Genomic DNA, 17,043 nt, shown 5'->3' with positions numbered 1-17,043 from the left:
TTTGAAGTAGAATAATCTTTTTTTTTTTTAAACTTCAGTGTCCTCCTCTGAAAATGAACCCTTTTCCCTATTCACTATTCCCATTGTAAGTTTCTATGGATAGGTTCTGTCTTTACCAGTTCTTTTTTTTTTTTTTAATGAGAAGTATTAATGTAAACACTTCTAATTGTCAGATGAAGGATGGTGCCTCTAGCTTCGCTTCAGCTATCCCCTTCTGCAAATGCTGGCAGCCAGTAGCATCTCTTTCCTCAGCCAGGTGCTGGTTCCATCTTGTCCAGGGTTGAATTTCAGAAGAAATTGAAGAGAAATCATGCATTCATATTTAGGAAAAAACAAATTAACATATTGGACATATTAAAAAAAAGTCTTTCTATATATTTACTCTTATGACCTCTCTATCAGGAAATGAGTATAATTCTGCATTATTGATCTTTCAGGATAATGGTTAATCATTGCATTGATCAGAGTTCTTATGTTTTTCATAATTCTTCTTTTCACAGTATTATTATAGCATAATTTGTTCTTCTGGTTCTTCTCATTTCACTCTGTATCAATTCATACAAATCTTGCCAGGTTTCTCTGAAACTATTTCATTCATTTCTTACAGAACTTTAGCATTTCATTATATATAACATACCATGATTTGTTTAGCCATTTCCCAGTTGATGTTTCCTACTGGATATTTTCATTGTATATCCCACATCACTCCATATAACTTTTCTTCTCTCTTTTCCTATTTTGAAATATTTCCCACTTGTATAATTTGAAATTTTCAATAGGCAATTGGTGATATCATACTATGGGAAAGACTGAGATCAGACACATAGACCTGTCTCTTATCTGTAGAGAAGTCATAATTAAATCCATGAGAGATGAGGAAGAATAAAGGGAGAAGATAATTCAGGACAAAATCTTGAAAGACATCCACAATTGGTGATCTAGCAGAGAAGAACCAACTATTAGATAGGTACCAGGAAAGAATAGTTTCACAAAACCTATAGAGGAGAAAATATCAAATGTTACAGATGGATCATATAAGAAAGTGACATCACAACATAAAAAGCATGGGCTTTTAAAGCTCAATTGTTTATATATTTAAAATATATACATATGCACATATCTTAATTAAAATATTGCTATATTATTATTCAGTCTGGTGTAGATTATTATATCTAAATATGCCTGCTTAGGATTCCTCTTTAGGAGATGTAACTATCTCATTATCATATAACTGCACTAAAAAATGTTTATAAATCCTATTGACATTGAGCATTCCTGACTGTTCATTGTATCTGGAAGAATTGATTCTATTTAAAGAATAATGACAGAATTAGTTTATATTTAATCATTTGTGGAAAGAAATAAGTCACAAAATTAAAAAGGATAATGTTTTATTTTTTTATTTTCAAACTACATGCAAAAGGATATTTTAAAGCTTAAATTCATATGTTACAAGTAAATTAGAATGATTTTGTAAAATCCTTTGAAAGCTCTAAAATTGCTGATTCTGTCATAACTTTAAAAAGTAACAAATGTAATGTACTGTTTGTATATCAAATCCTTATAATTACAAAGTTGTCTTTGATATTTTTGCAGTCCCTTATAATTTTAAAATTTGTCTTCAAGTGATATATAAAGTAAGCTTTCATGAACTAAAATTATAACACTTCTGAGATTAATTTTTTTGGTTTACATTCACATATCCCCTGTTATTATTCAGATAAGAATTGTTTTCCTCCACACTTAATCAAAATCATGTATTTTTGGCATAAATTTTACAAATTGAACTCTGAAGTCCAAAATCATTCAGGATGTGTATTTTAGCACAGTGTTTGGGACTTAGAAAAGCATTTTTAAAATGTTTATTGATTGACTGATTAGAAATTTAGTATGCTTTCTTGAAATCAATATTAACAAAGCACAGGGAAAAAGTGACAAGTATAAATGTTCTCTTATGCAAGATATTTAGAAAATTAGACAAAAACATATATTCCTAAGTCTTGGCTTTCAGGAAACTGGTTCTTTACTTTGATTTGAAGATCAAAATAATGACACTGACTCAGGTGTTCAATTGGATATAGATTGATTGTAGTTTTTAAGAGTATTTCATAGCCCTTTAATATTGGCTTTGAATGTTAAAAGGCATTGTAACCTGATGATGGTCATGGTTGTTAATGGTTTGTATTAGCTGGAAGCTATAAAATCATCCAAAGACTCTGTTATTGTTAGAATAATAATTTACCAAGACAATTACCACATGCTGGAATTTTTGTGCAGTGCTAATTCAATATTATTAATAATGAATAAAATTGCACTTTTTCAAGTTCCTAGGGGCAATGGGGAATTATTTCAATGAATATTTCAGCGCATTATTTTAATCATAGCTCCACAAAATTCAAGTGGGCAATATTTTATACTTCTAAGTTCAGTCTACTCAGGGACCACAGTCATTAAATTGCAAACTATTTGTACTGAGGTCTATCCTATGATTTACAAGCCTTGTTAAAACACTATAAAAACAAAGCAGGTTGTGCCATTAATACTTGTAATTTGATGCTACATTTGTTATTGATCTCACAGTGGTTATATTTTTAATAGTAGTAAGTGCATTTTGAAGTTGAATGCTTTAATGCTAAAATAGTAAAATAAAATATATATTAGTATAAATTTGGGGGGGGGATTGCACACAAATGTTTGCATGACATTTGTAAATTTCTCGAATTTGACTAATGAAAAAAGAAATAGAAAATCCTAAATTTTGAGGAAATAACATTTTTTAAAATTATTAATTTTTTATAAATATTGTGTTTAATATTGTGGGATTTTATTTCTAATTTTTAGCCAACTGCATGATTTCTGGCGCTTAGATTATTGGGAAGATGATCTGCGTAGACGGAGAAGATTTGTTCGCAATGCTTTTGGTTCCACGCATGCTGAAGCCTTGCTCAAAGCTGCTGCAGAATATGGTTAGTAATTATGCCTGTGATGTAAAAATATTTCAATTTATTTGTGTCTAACTATGGTTGAGAATTCATAATTTTGTTGGCATTAGCAGACTTTTTTCAAGTTAGTCAAATACAAAGATTTTTTACTTTTTTTCAATTTTGGTTTTAGCATCAAAACCTCTCTACTTCTAGTAACTCAGAAATTCTTTCACTCTGGCATTTTTCTTTAATAAGTCACAAATATTGACATAGTTCATTGTTATAAAATTTATTAGAGCCTTTCTTAGAGCTTGAGAAACTAAAGCTAGAAACTTCTCTCCTGTACATTGCAGATAGCATATGTCAACATTACAAACCTATCACCATGGTAGAATATGTACTCATTGTTGTCCAATCAAAAGTCTTGGATACACTTATATTGTCTAGCTGACTATTGGACCCATTTTTAATGCTTTAATGAGCTTGGTTTAGGTTTGTTGTTACTTATTTATGCCATATATACATGCAAGGGATATGTGTATGCATGTATGTATATACATAAACATACACATTTTTTTCAGGGGAAAAATATACATTTCCATTTCTCATTTATATTCTTATGCAAGTAGCCCATATTCAATATTCAAATAAATTCAATTTTGTTCCTTTATTTATGCTCACACTTACTTGTTTGAATTTTTCCTTTATGTCAGTTTTTATATATTTGGTGGATGTTAGAGCTCTTTGAGGATAAGATTGTTTGCTCTTTTTGTATTATCAGTACTATGAATGTGTCTTGCACATTGTAAACACTTAAAGGTTTGCTGAATCCAGAGTAAAATAAAATTCCAAATGGAGCATCTGTTTGTAAATCATATCCCAAGATAGATTTAATGCAATGATATTTATATCTTTGATAGAATTGCATGGTAAATAGTTGTAATAAAAAGAAATGCTCACTAAAACATTCAGTGTCATAAAATTAGCCCTGTTCAACATTCAGGCATATAACTTATTTAACAGGCTTCAGAGCATCAGTAAATATCCTAACATAAATAACACAAATTCATATTTTAGGATTTAAGTGGATTTGTACTATTTACTTATTGAAAGAAAGGGTTGTCTGGAAAATTGAATAGCAGAATAGTATTGCAAGGGACATGTTTAACCAATTTAACAGATCAACTTTTAAAGTATTTAATCTTAAGAATAATCTAAAAGGCACTTCCTAATCAGAAGTAACTTTTATCTATTCATTAAAGTAGGCCCTGCAGTGCTTTCTCTTGGAACTACTTCTTCATTAGTAGCATATGTACCCAGAAGTAGCTCCAGTCTTCTCTTTATCCATCATCCACATCATTGTCAAAGCAATTTATCTAAATTTTAGGTGTGATATTATTCCTCAACTTAATAAACCCCAATGACTGCCTATTGACTTTAGAATCAAATATAAACTTTTATGTTTCATTTTAAAGCTCAGCAAAACTTGGCCCTAATCTACCTTTCTAATTTTATTATTGTACATTACCTCTCTTTCTATTTTGTACATTATTCTTTATGTTTCTTATTTACAGCACCCATCTCCCACTTCCAAACTTGCACACTGCCCTTCTTTCATGCCTAGTATGCCCCTCCTTCTACCTCTTGAAATCCCATTTCCTTCACCATTTTTTCCATCTACACTTTTCTGACCCCTCTCCCATACCCTTCCACAAACATTCTCTTATATTGATTTTGTATACTTAAAGTATTTGCAAAATACTTGCCTTTTTTGGCTCCCAATATGGGAGCTCTTTAAGGGGAGGAAACTTTTATTTTTATCTTTGTAGCATAAAGCATTGTGTACCTAATACATTTATCCATTTGATACAAGCTTGTTAACATAAATACCATAATTCAAATGTTAATTTATACTAAATTGGGTCCCCCTCAGTGAAATCAAAGAGGAAAAATTTTGAATTGTGGATTATTCAATAAAATAAATAGAAAGTACCTACTGTGTATAAGTTCCTATACCAGGTTTTAGGAATACTGGGTGAAATAGACACAGACCTAGTTCTCAAAAACTTTATAATACAAGAGGGAGAATAAGACATACATACATACATAGATGTATTATATGAAAAAATGTAATAAGTACTTACAGTTATAAGAATTTTAAGGGAATAGGCCACTTTTATACAATTTCAAAGTTGGAAGGGACCTCAGAGGTCATCTAGTCTAATACCCAACTGAAGCAAAATTCCCCATACAACTTCCCCAGCTGACTCTCTTTACTAAAAGTATATATGTATAGCATACTTTTAAGCTTACATCTTTCCTAACTTGGGATCCTGTAGCCTTTCCTATAATTAATAATATTCATCATAATAATTGATATCCATAGTATCTCAAGGTTTGCAAACTAATTTATATTTTTACCATGTAATTTGGTATAACAAATTTGAAAGATAGATGCTACTGTTATCCTTGGAAGTTGAGTAATTAGGTCAGGGTACTAGAGCTGGTAAATGTCTAAGGCAGATTTTGAAATCAAGTCTACTTTACTCAAAGTTCAGCCTTCTTCCCACTAACCTAATATGCCTTTTTGAAGACTTCCAAGTGGCTCATCTTCAGGCACTCAAGAAACTTTTTTTTCATGGTCAAGATTTTTAGGAGATTCTTGTTTATGTCTAGTAAAAATCTGCTGCTCAGCAAATATCAACAAAGAGAACCAGAGGTGTTTTTCTGCATTAAATAAGCCCAGGGTTCATCCAGAAAGTACTGGAATAGTTTTAGCTAGAGAGGGGGAAGTAGCAAAGCATATAACAGACACTTTTCTGGAGTAGGTGGAGTTTGAGATTTTGGTAGAAATCTTATATGTTGAGAGAGAACATCCAGATTACTGATTTGTGTTTTTCACTTTGCACCCAAATGTTTTGGTGTGAAATACAATTCGTCAGAGTATACCTATTTATATTTAATATCCTTGTGGGGTACTCTTTGCAGGAATTCTAGGCATTGGTGTGCTGATAAATGTTTAACAACTTCCCCCTCCCCCCAAAAAAGGCATACATATCACACTTTTAAGTTTAATCTACATTATTAACATTTTTCTTCTATCACTTTTATAAGTCTAGACAGTCAACAGAATAATAAATGAAGTCCTGCATTTTAGTTTGCTGATTTTCACGGAGGGAATCACACTGAAAGATGTAAATTCATTGGATGTTTAACACTCTAGAGCAGGGGTCCTCAAACTTCTCCCCGGGCCAGATGCATCAGCTGAGGATGTTTATCCCCCTCACCCACGGCTATGAAGTTCCTTTATTTAAAGGCCCACAAAACAAAGTTTTTGTTTTTACTATAGTCCGGCCCTCCAACAGTCTGAGGGACAGTGAACTGGCCCCCTATTTAAAAAGTTTGAAGACCCCTGCTCTAGAGGGTTCATGTTAACTCTAGCATACCCCTGATTGTAAGGTACCCACATTATTACCTCCATGAATAAATTTGCCCTTATCAATCAGCTAGTCAGTAGGGACAACTAATTCACAACAAAGGCTTTTAATAATCTTTTATATGGAAAAAAAAATACTTCACAGAAACCTGGTGCATACTGTCCCCCAAATCCACAGAAAAAAAGGACATAAATTTAGAGTATGATTGAGGCACTCTTCTAGTTCTTAAAGGCCTTTCTCTTCTGAAGTCCTCTCTCTCTCTTGAAGTCCTCATGCTGTTTTCCTCTGGGAGTAGTGTTTCTGAAGGGCAGAACTTCAACTCTTAAGGTCTGCCCTACTCCACAGATTAGCACCCTTCTGTCAGGATTAGTTCTCTCTTGAGTCAAAGTATGCTCTTTTCTACTCCCAGGGGAACCACTCTTTGAAGTGGTAAAAATGAAGACTGTTTTCAAGTCTAATGACATCTGCTTTTGAAGGGGTCACCTGGATTGTGGCTAATCTTAACCAAATGGCCATGTTCCCCATCTGATCAATCAAAAAAGGATCTTTCCTATTTCCTAAAGGATTGGTATATATCAGTGCAGCATTTCTTTGCACTGTAATTAAGATATCTTTGCTTTCTATGACTATATTAAAGAAAGTTGGGTGCGGAAGAGAATCTGTTAGTTAGAAAATAAATATTCCCTCTTCCTAAAAGGAATGGGTGATATGTGGAAACAGAATAACTATGAAATCTGAGTTTCCAAGAATAAATAAAATCTATCTTGTTGCCTCTGAGTTTGAGATCTTTACAGATATTAGAATTTATATTCAGTTCTGAAAATGTTTAAATTTCTATTACAGAAAGAAAAAAAAAAAAAAGATAGAATAGAAAGCTGGCCATAGAATCAAAAAGACCTGGTTCAAGGCCCACCTCTGACATTAGCTGTGTTACCCTGAGAAAGTCATCTGATCTTTCAGTGCCCTGGACAATTGTCTAAGACCAAATTTCAGAAAGATACTATCTTCATTGGTAAAGAAAGTGCATTACCAAAAGCTTCCTAGACAGATTTTCAGATCTAGTTTGAAAAAACAAGACAGTATGATAAATTCTGGGAATAGTTATCAAAAGTGGCATTTTAGACTTAAGACTGAACCAATCTAGTGATAAATTTTTTTTTTTTTTGGTCAGAACCATCTTCATCATGGTAATAATAACAAAAATTATACTTTTTTTTTTTTTTAAATAAAGGAAGCTTTCTTGTTGAATATATTTCATTCAGTGGTTCTATCTTTCTTGATTTTGAACAAGTTGTGTGAAGCCTCAGAAAGCTGTCTGGAATTGTGTAAGCATTAACTGTGTATATAGCCATAAATCTACTTTATAAAACAAACCCCACTAGGGTTTGATACATTTGTCAGTCGTTTCCAGCCATTAGTCTCCATCAGATATCAAGAGAAGGATCCTAGAATAGAGTAAAATAAATCATACCACTTTGGTTGTATGACTAAATCCTCCATTAAAATGGTTTAAGCAACTTTCCCTTTCTTCCTTTTTAAAGCATTATATCTTAAGTTATGTATAAAGCTTGTTAAGAAGAAATAAGAATTTCTAGTTATGAACTAACTTACAGTGACATTAGTAACCCTTCTCTTTTGATAGCATTACAAGAGAGATATGATAATTAGTAAGTTTCCTGTTAAAAGAAGAACCAATTAAGGTGTCATTTTATCAGTAAAATTTTAAAATTATGAAATAAAATTATAAAAACATTTCTAAAATAAAGTATGTGTTTACTTTTCAGGTATTTAAAAACTTGTAATTTACTTCTGTAAGAAAATATCTTTACCATTGACGGGGTTTTTAAATTCTTCTCTGCAATACTAATTAGCTGAATAATTTATGAGTTGTAATGTGAGAAAAATTTGGGGTGTGTTGATATACTTTTTGCCTCTGGTCTTAGAATGTAATTAATAAAAATCTAAAAACTTGTAGGGTTTTTTTTTTCCATTTTCCTTGTTAAAAACTGATAGGATTTTGATGTTCCATATTTTCACATAGCAAGTTAACTAATGAGAAAATGATTTCGAAAAGATTTTTGGCAGTCATTGTATAGTAAAATTTAATCCAGCCAAGGAAGTCTCAGTGAAGATGTTTCTTTAGTTATCAATAAGAGCATGAAAAATTTCCTCTGAATTTTGGTACATTGTGTTGATTGTCAGGTGTTATTTAAGTTTTTATTTCTCCTCCATAATATTACAATGAAACAATGTTATTAAGGTCTCCAAAATAACAAACTCCTCCCTATCTATGTTCAAAGACATCAGTTTAAATAGATTTGATCAGGCATTGCAAGATCAGGCATGGCAATTTCTGCAGGAGGAAAAAAAAAACAGAGCAATGATGACAAAGTTAATCAGTCGTTTCTTTGGCAATAAATAATGAGATATGCTGAGGCCTACAGATGAGAGCATTTCTAGGTTCCTCGGAAATGAGTCTGTTTACCATCTGATTTATCTGAGCTTGTGGAATCATCAAAATATGACCTTGATGAGTAAAAAGCTGCTGTATAACAGATTTAAAATTAAATCTTTAGTGATGGTATGTATGTATATATATTCATACCTATATTCATATGGCTATTCTAATAATGTAGTGCTTTCAATCAGCAAGGAATAAGAGTTATCTAAAAAAATTTAATATGATTATTCACCTATTTGAGAAAGCAATATAAAAAAATTTAGCTTCTCATGGCTATAAAGAAAAAAAGAGTTTTCAAGGTTACCCTAACAACTGTCAGTTTGCTCATTAAAAATCATTTTTAATTTCCAAGGGCTTTAAAATAATTTACCCAAGCTTAATTTTAAGATTTTATTTTTACCCCCAATTACATGTAAAAACAATTTTTACATTGATTTTTTAAAACTGAGTTTGAAATTCTTTCCCCTTCATTGAAAAGGTACAGACTTCTTTTTTTATAATACAGAATATATTATAGAATTTTTTTTACTATGTTAAATTGATTTTCTCTATTTTATTTGTATTTGTGCTAAAGCATTAGATTTGATTATTGTTTAAAAGTTTCAACAAAATCAAATTATATAAATTGAGGGAGAGGGAATATCCAGTGAAGCCTTCTGTTGACTATTTTTTTAAGCCATGTTATCATTGATGCATAATCCTTTTCATGGTCCTGCAGTGTTTGCAATCTTTTAAAATAACTAGCATAGCTTAGATAAATGCTAAATAGCAAAAAAAAATTTTAAATTATAGAAATACCTAGTATAAATGTTTTAACAAAATAAATATCCACATCAAAGCCATCCATACCTGTAGGCATCTGGAGAAGCCAATATTTTCAAATTATCCAAATCAGTTAATTTGTTTGTAGCGAATAGCAATGTCTTAATATAGGTACTGTTTTAATTCTTACTATTCCCTTGGTGACAGAAATTTCTCTATAGTGTTTATGATCATATCCTGTCTTGAGGTGTACACTCAGTTTCATAGATTTATTACTCCTCCCTCCTCCCATCTCACCCTTCTCACTCCCCAAAAGAAGGACTAACACTTTAATTTATAAACATTGCTACATAATGGTAGCATTGTCTTAATAAAAGTACTAAATACTAGAGATTTTTTTTTTTAATTTGCTATTAAAGTTCCAAATCCTAGATTAACCCTGGATGGATATTGTTCTGTTTACTTTTTTATTTAATAAAATACCTTTAGTAAAGCATTACTTAATGAGATTACACACAAACAATTTTTCATTCTTACTTTGAAACAGCTTTTTAAGGAAATATATGCTGCATATATAAGTCAATGCCTTTGCCCTCCCATGCCCATCATAGCTGTAATCAAGCTATTTTAATTCTGATATTCTTCTATCTTGACTAAAATATTATTTTCTAATTCAGTCTACTGTACCTAGAATTTAAAAATATATATATTCTGCTTTCTAGGTATTCTGTATGGTCATGATGAGATAAAGACAAAAAACAAAAAATATCTCTGTCCTCAAGATGTTTACATTCTACTGAAGGAGATTTTCACACATATATAGAAAGCATATAGAGTAAAATTAGGAAGACCTGACTTGAATCCTATATCAGAGACTAGCTAAACCAACCACTACTTCTCTCAGCCTCTATCTGTAAATAGGGATCTGTAAAATAGGGATAATAGTAGTACCTACTATACAAGGTCAAATGTGAATCAAATAAGATAAAATATAAAAAAAATTTTGCAAACCTTAAAGTGTTTCATATATATTAGCTGTTATCAGTTATTACTAAGTAAATATACAGTATATTTAAAGTCAATTCTTTATCATAGAGAGATAAGCACTAAGATCTGGGAAGGAGGGAGTAATTAGCAAATTCTTTTTTGTGTGTGATAAAAAGTGATTAAACTATCTCAGAAAGAAGGTAGGGATTGCTGTGATGTACTATAAAGAACTTTGATAAGGACAAGAAAACAAAAAGTAAGCTGTCATGTGAGGAACAAGTAGACCAGATTATCTGGAATGTAAAGTAGAGGAAGAGGAATAATATGGAATAAATGTGGAGTAATTAGATCCTAGAGTCATAGATTTAGAGCTAGAAGATACCACAAAGGCCTGTTTCTATAACTTTTCTGAACTGTAAATTAAGTTCTCTGATTTTACAGATTAGAAAACTGAGGCAAATTGAAGTTAAGTGACTACATAGCTAATAAGTGTCTAGACCAAATCTGAACTCACGTCTTCACAGCTCCATATTCAGTTCTGGATCCATATGGAGAAGAATTTTAAAAGGCAAATACAGGAATTTGTACTTTATCTAAGAGGCAAAAGGGAGCCACTTTTTGAGCAAGGTGGTTCATGGCATTATCAGACTCATGGTTTAGAAATGTTATTTGGAAAGCTTTGGGATGTGTAGCCTCTTTACTTTCCCAACTGTACGAGAGAAAAAAATGATGTTGGGTCAAAATATATTATCTTCTTTCCATTTTCTTGCTGTATTTTCTCCTATGTCTTTATACAGATGCATGCACATAAACTTGCAACAAGAGAAAGGGATGAAAATTAAAACTTACATAATTCATTTTTTACTTAGCTTCTAGGATACCTCATAACCATTTTTCTCTAGTACAGTTAGTTTTCCACTTTATTCTTTAAAGGATAAAAAAAATCACTTTATTCCAACTGACCAAGCAGTAATTGGGTGAATCTACTCCTTTCATACATCCTATAGCATTTATAATGTACAATATGTTAGGATTTAAGTCTATAAAATTATGAAAAATATAGATACATGAACATGAAGTTCTTTACTAAATTTCATGATACTAAAACTAGACAATACCACTAAAATTTCCAACAAATACAGAAGAATGTTCTACTTTATGCAAAATGTAGAACGATGTTTCCAATGAGATTGAATAGGCTTAGATCTTAAGTATTCAAGTAAATTTACTCATTATGTAGAGAGCCATTATAAATTATTTAGAGAAATGAGTATTTGGGAAATCTGGCCTCCTAAACTTTTGAAATTAACTTTTTAAAATTAATTACAGTGGGAAAATAATTAAGTGTTTATAGGAATCAGATGGTCTTAAGGCATCAGACAAGGTAATTATATATATAAGACAATCTAATGGATAGCTGATGATTGGTAACTATCTTCCATGTTGAACCTAGAATTTGGAGCAGCTCTAAATCAGACTTACTCTGCCCCAAATAAGGTATTAGACTAGGAACACTAAGGTATTAGATATCCCCATGCAGGTTCCAGATATGAGACCCACCTCTAGACAATAATCTACACTTGCTAAAAACCAAATAACTTTTCAGGATAGATCAGCAAGATTATGTTAACTTTGTTTTCTTTGTTTTTGATATCAGTGTTACTTTTCAATTCCTTTCTTTTCTGACATGACAGCATCTCATTTGTAATTTATTTCTTCCTTCCTGTTTTCCCCTTTTTCTTTCCTATTTTTCCTTTTTGTTTATTTTTCATTTTATTTTCCATTCTCCTTTACTCATTATTTTCCCAATAGTATATTCTTCCATATTTATTTAATCTCACAGCTCTCAAAATCCTTCTTCTTCCCATGAATTCTCTGCCAACCACTTTAATATCACAACCCTAAATTGGCCTCTACTACAAATGATTGTGCTTCTATATGCTCTCACAGAAGCACTGATATCAGTCCTCCAACTAACAAGTAAGATAGAGTGACTGTAAGCTTATTTTTATATCCAACTGTGTACGTATGTTTCTGTGTGTACTGTTTTAGTCCTATCTCATGTCTCTAGCTGGAGGACTGATGCCAGTAAGTACTTACTAGCATGAATGTTCTGCACCCTTCCCTCCTGACTATCTCTCCATTTTATATCTGGGAAGGCATCATTCAGCACTATGAAACTTCTTGGTAACAATCCTACCTCAGTCAAGGCACAGACATATAACAGAGTGTTCTGTATTTGGTAGTAGAAAGAGTTCTTTGTTTGGAGTTAAAAGATCTGGGTTTGTATCTTCACTTCTGCCATTTAACAGTTTGTGTGACATTAGATAGATAAGTCACCTTATTCTCTAGATTTCAGTTTCCTTACATGTATAATGTGGGAATTGCAATAGGTGATCTTGAAGTTCCTTTTAAACTTTAAATCTTTGCTCCTATAGTAAGTATTAAACCTTCACCAGCTGAATCACATCTTTATTTTCTTTTCATGTACTAACCTTCTAAATTTTAACAGAAAAAAAATTAAGAAAACAGAAATCATCCATCCTTGTCAGTACCTTTCAGAAATAGTTTTCAATCAAATGAAGATGGTTCTTAGATCCTGGCAACCAACAACTACTAATAGGTCATCTTGGGAACTGATAAGCCTTAGTTTGTACTATCTAAATGTATCAACTGATCTATAAATTGCTATTTTTAAAATGATTCATTATAATTTTTGCTTTATTAATCCTTTGAGTTCAAAATTTATTTCTATTTCTTAGATCATTGTCAGCTAGTCTAACTTATTCATTTCATAGATGGGGGATTGAATCTCAGAACATTCTAAATTTTCCTTCATAAGTAAAAACTATAGGGGGTTTTTTCAATATAATATATCCTTGTTTTAAATATTTTCTTTCAGTTCCTTTACTGAGTAGCTAATCAAAATCCTTCCAAAATAACTGCCAGTCCTAAATGCAAAAAGATTCCATAGTTGCTATCACATATATTCTTTAAAGCATGGTTTATCAAATTTCCTTTGAAAAGCATAGAATACATTTTTCTATATTCACTATTAAGAAGATTATTGCATTAACATTTCATACTTATGTAGTGCTACATTTAAATTCAATCATATTTTCTTTCACCTTTTTAATTGCATTTTTCTATTGAAAACATTTGCTATTTATGAATATCCTTTTTGGTGGTCTGTCCTAAAAAATCTTGCTTACATATGAATATTTTGAATTAGAAATAAATGAAATTCCTTTTTTGCTGTCAGAACCAAATTGTAAAAATGCATTGTATGTCTTTGAAAATCACTATACTCTATTAGCAGACCTGTCAATATAAAAAGTGCATTCCCTTTCCACCTCTTGCTCTAATAACCTTTTCTATGTTACTCTCAGGCAGTTCACATAATCAGAGTATATTGTCAGCTTACCGGAGTTGGGGAAGCATGAAATGAAAATCGCGTTAATATTGATCCAGCTCTTTTACTTGCAAGTGTCCTAGATGTCCTTTCCATTGAGCAATAACTGTTGGGGTTAGGTATTTTTTTCAGTTATTATTTAACCTTTAAAATTATTGCAAGCATAATTGATCTATATATTGTGTTTACCATTTAGAATCACTTCTATTTACATGCAATTTTAATTTGTGTCCAGAATATTGATGTGCATCTTTACTTATAGCTTAGAAATTTTACCTTATTTCCTACTCACTGTATTGTAGTATACCTACAGAAACATCTTGTCACATAGAAAACACTTAAGAAAATAACTGAGTTTAGAAATTCTGGGATTGTTATATTTGTAATGTCCTTTGAGTTTAAGTTGATTTGAGCATTTTTAATGATAAGATAAAAGCATATACAAATGCATCACAAATTTGAAATTGGCTTTAAAAATAATTAATCTTGGATTATTTCGATCAAGGATGGACAGAAGCAGCTATACCCAAAGAAAGAAATGGGTGGGAAATAAATGTAAACTGCTTGCATTTCTGTTTTTCTTCTCGGGTTATTTATACCTTCTGAATCCAGTTCTCCCTGTGCAACAAGAGAACTGTTTGGTTCTGCAAACATATATTGTATCTAGGATATATTGCAACATATCTAACATATATAGGACTGCTTGCCATCTAGGGGATGGAGTGGAGGAAGGGAGGGGAAAAATCACAACAGAAGCGAGTGCAGGGGATAATGTTGTAAAAAAAAAAAAAATTACCCTGGCATGGGTTCTGTCAATAAAAAGTTATTATAAAATAAAATTTAATTTAAAAAAAAAAAGAAAAGAAAAAAAAAAGAAATTATAGCCATGTGCTATTAAAAAAAAAAATCTTGGATTATTTCATCTAAACCTATCAACACATGCAACAGAGTAAGGATTTTAGGTTGTTAACAAATTATTTCAAACTAGAAAATGTGCTGTTGTTGAATAAGGAAGTTAGGTTCTGATTCTCTCAAACCAGCTACCTAGATTTATTAAATTTTAAGACATTCAGCCTTGCTGCAACTGAGGAGATAGAAGCAAAATACTTCACTTCTTCTATTTAAAAAATCTGTGAACTTATTGAATTTGTTGGTGCTCAAAATGCTCTATGCTGAAAATTAATGATGTTGCATGTATATTGGAAGTCAGGATTCAGATTCAGGTAATAAGGTATAAAATAGAAAAAAGTAAACTAAAATTTCTAGTCATATTTTCTGATAAGGTATGGTTTTTCAATGTCAAAAAGTAAGATTCTATTATTAAAAAGCAAAGCATATACATGTATATATGTTTACATCAAAATATAAATAGATTTATATGCATGTATCTTTGTGTAAACCTGTACATGTTTATATATATATATACGTGTGTGTTTGTACTCATGCATGTTTATATATTTAGATATATGCAACTAGGTGGTACGGTGGATACTGTGTCAGGCCTGATTCAAGATGTTCAAATCTGGCTTCAGATACTTTATTAATTGGACATATCACTTTACCATGTTTACCTCAGTTTCCTCATCTGTAAAATTAGCTAGAGAAGGAAAAAGTATCTTTGCCCCGAAAACCCAAAATTGGGTCATAAATAGTCAGACACCACTAAAATAACTAAACACTTGACTCTCTGGATACATTTAGATATATAATGTATATAAAATCTTATTCATTCCTTGCCAGCAATCCTGTAAAGTAAAAACCATTATTTCCATTTTACAGATGAAGAAACTGAGGTACAACAACTGAGGTACAAAAATTTAACTCTAGGAAATTGTAGAATCAAAACTTGAAACCAGGTTTTCTGATTCCAAGTGTGATACTTTATCTACTCTATTGCAATGTAAGTTTAAGGAAATTGAATGACTTTTTTAGTTTATTTTTTTTTAACCACATTCATAGTAGTATTTTATTATTCTAATTACATGTAAAAACAGTTTTTAGCATTCACTTTTGTGAGATTTTGAGTTACAATTTTTTTCCTTCCCTCTGTCCTTTACTTTCCCCCTCTTCAAAACAGTAAGAAATGTGATACAGGTTATACATGTACATCATTTTATTTTATTTTATTATTTTTTAATAGCTTTTTACTTAGCAGTTATATGCATGGGTAATTTTATAGCATTGACAATTGCCAAACCTTTTGTTCCAATTTTTCCCCTTCTTCCTCCCACCCCCTCCCCTAGGTGGCAGGTTGACCAGTACATGTTACATATGTTAAAGTATAAATTAAATACAAAATAAGTATACATGTCCAAACAGTTATTTTACTGCATGTACAATCATTTTAAACATATTTCCATATTAGTCATGTTGGGAAAGAAAAATCAGAACAAAGGGGGAAAAACCATGAGAAAGAAGGAAAAAAAGATGAAAATAGTATGCTTCAATCCACATTCAGTCTTGACACTTCTCTCTCTGAATGTAGATGGCATTTTCCATCCTAAATCTATTGAAATTGTCTTACATGACCACCTTGCTATAAAGAGCTAAGTCTCTCATAGTTGATCATTACACAATGTTGCTATTACTGTGTACATTTTCTCTTGATTTCACTCAGCATCAGCTCATGTCAGTTTTTCCAGGCTTTTCTGAAGTCTGCTCATCATTTCTTATAGAACAATACTATTCCATTGATATACTGTAACTTATTCAACCATTCCCCAATTGATCAACATCTACCAAATTTCCAATTTCTTTACTCCACAAAAAGAACTCTTACATTTTTTCACATGTGGGTCCTTTTCCTTCTTTTATGATCTCTTTGGGATATAGACTCACTTGTGACATTGTTGGATTAAAAGCTATGCACAGTTTTATAGCCCTTTGGGAATAATTCTAGATTTCCAGAATAGTTGGATCAGTCATGATTTTCTTTTTAAATTCTTGGTCAGTTGAAAAAATGTTGTGCAGCCCATGTTGTGTAGATTGAACTACTAGAATTATCTCACAGAAACATTGGCTTAGCATACATTTTTTTTTCAGACAGCAGGTTTTGTACAT

At 31.3% G+C, this 17,043-nt stretch overlaps 1 protein-coding gene across 1 annotated transcript in view; it reads left to right on the top strand.

Moving 5' to 3' along the window:
* Positions 1–17,043, top strand: part of NBEA (neurobeachin) — a 754,131-nt gene that overhangs the window by 469,118 nt on the left and 267,970 nt on the right. The window contains exon 38 of the mRNA XM_051986470.1: positions 2,842–2,966. Coding sequence (XP_051842430.1) covers positions 2,842–2,966 — 125 coding nt within the window. The remainder of the gene's footprint in view (positions 1–2,841; positions 2,967–17,043) is intronic.

The sequence above is a fragment of the Antechinus flavipes genome, chromosome 3 (genome assembly GCF_016432865.1).
Source record: "Antechinus flavipes isolate AdamAnt ecotype Samford, QLD, Australia chromosome 3, AdamAnt_v2, whole genome shotgun sequence".
Lineage (NCBI taxonomy): Eukaryota > Metazoa > Chordata > Mammalia > Dasyuromorphia > Dasyuridae > Antechinus > Antechinus flavipes.
Note: the sequence above shows the minus strand (reverse complement) of the source record. Positions and strands in the feature narration are given on the sequence as shown.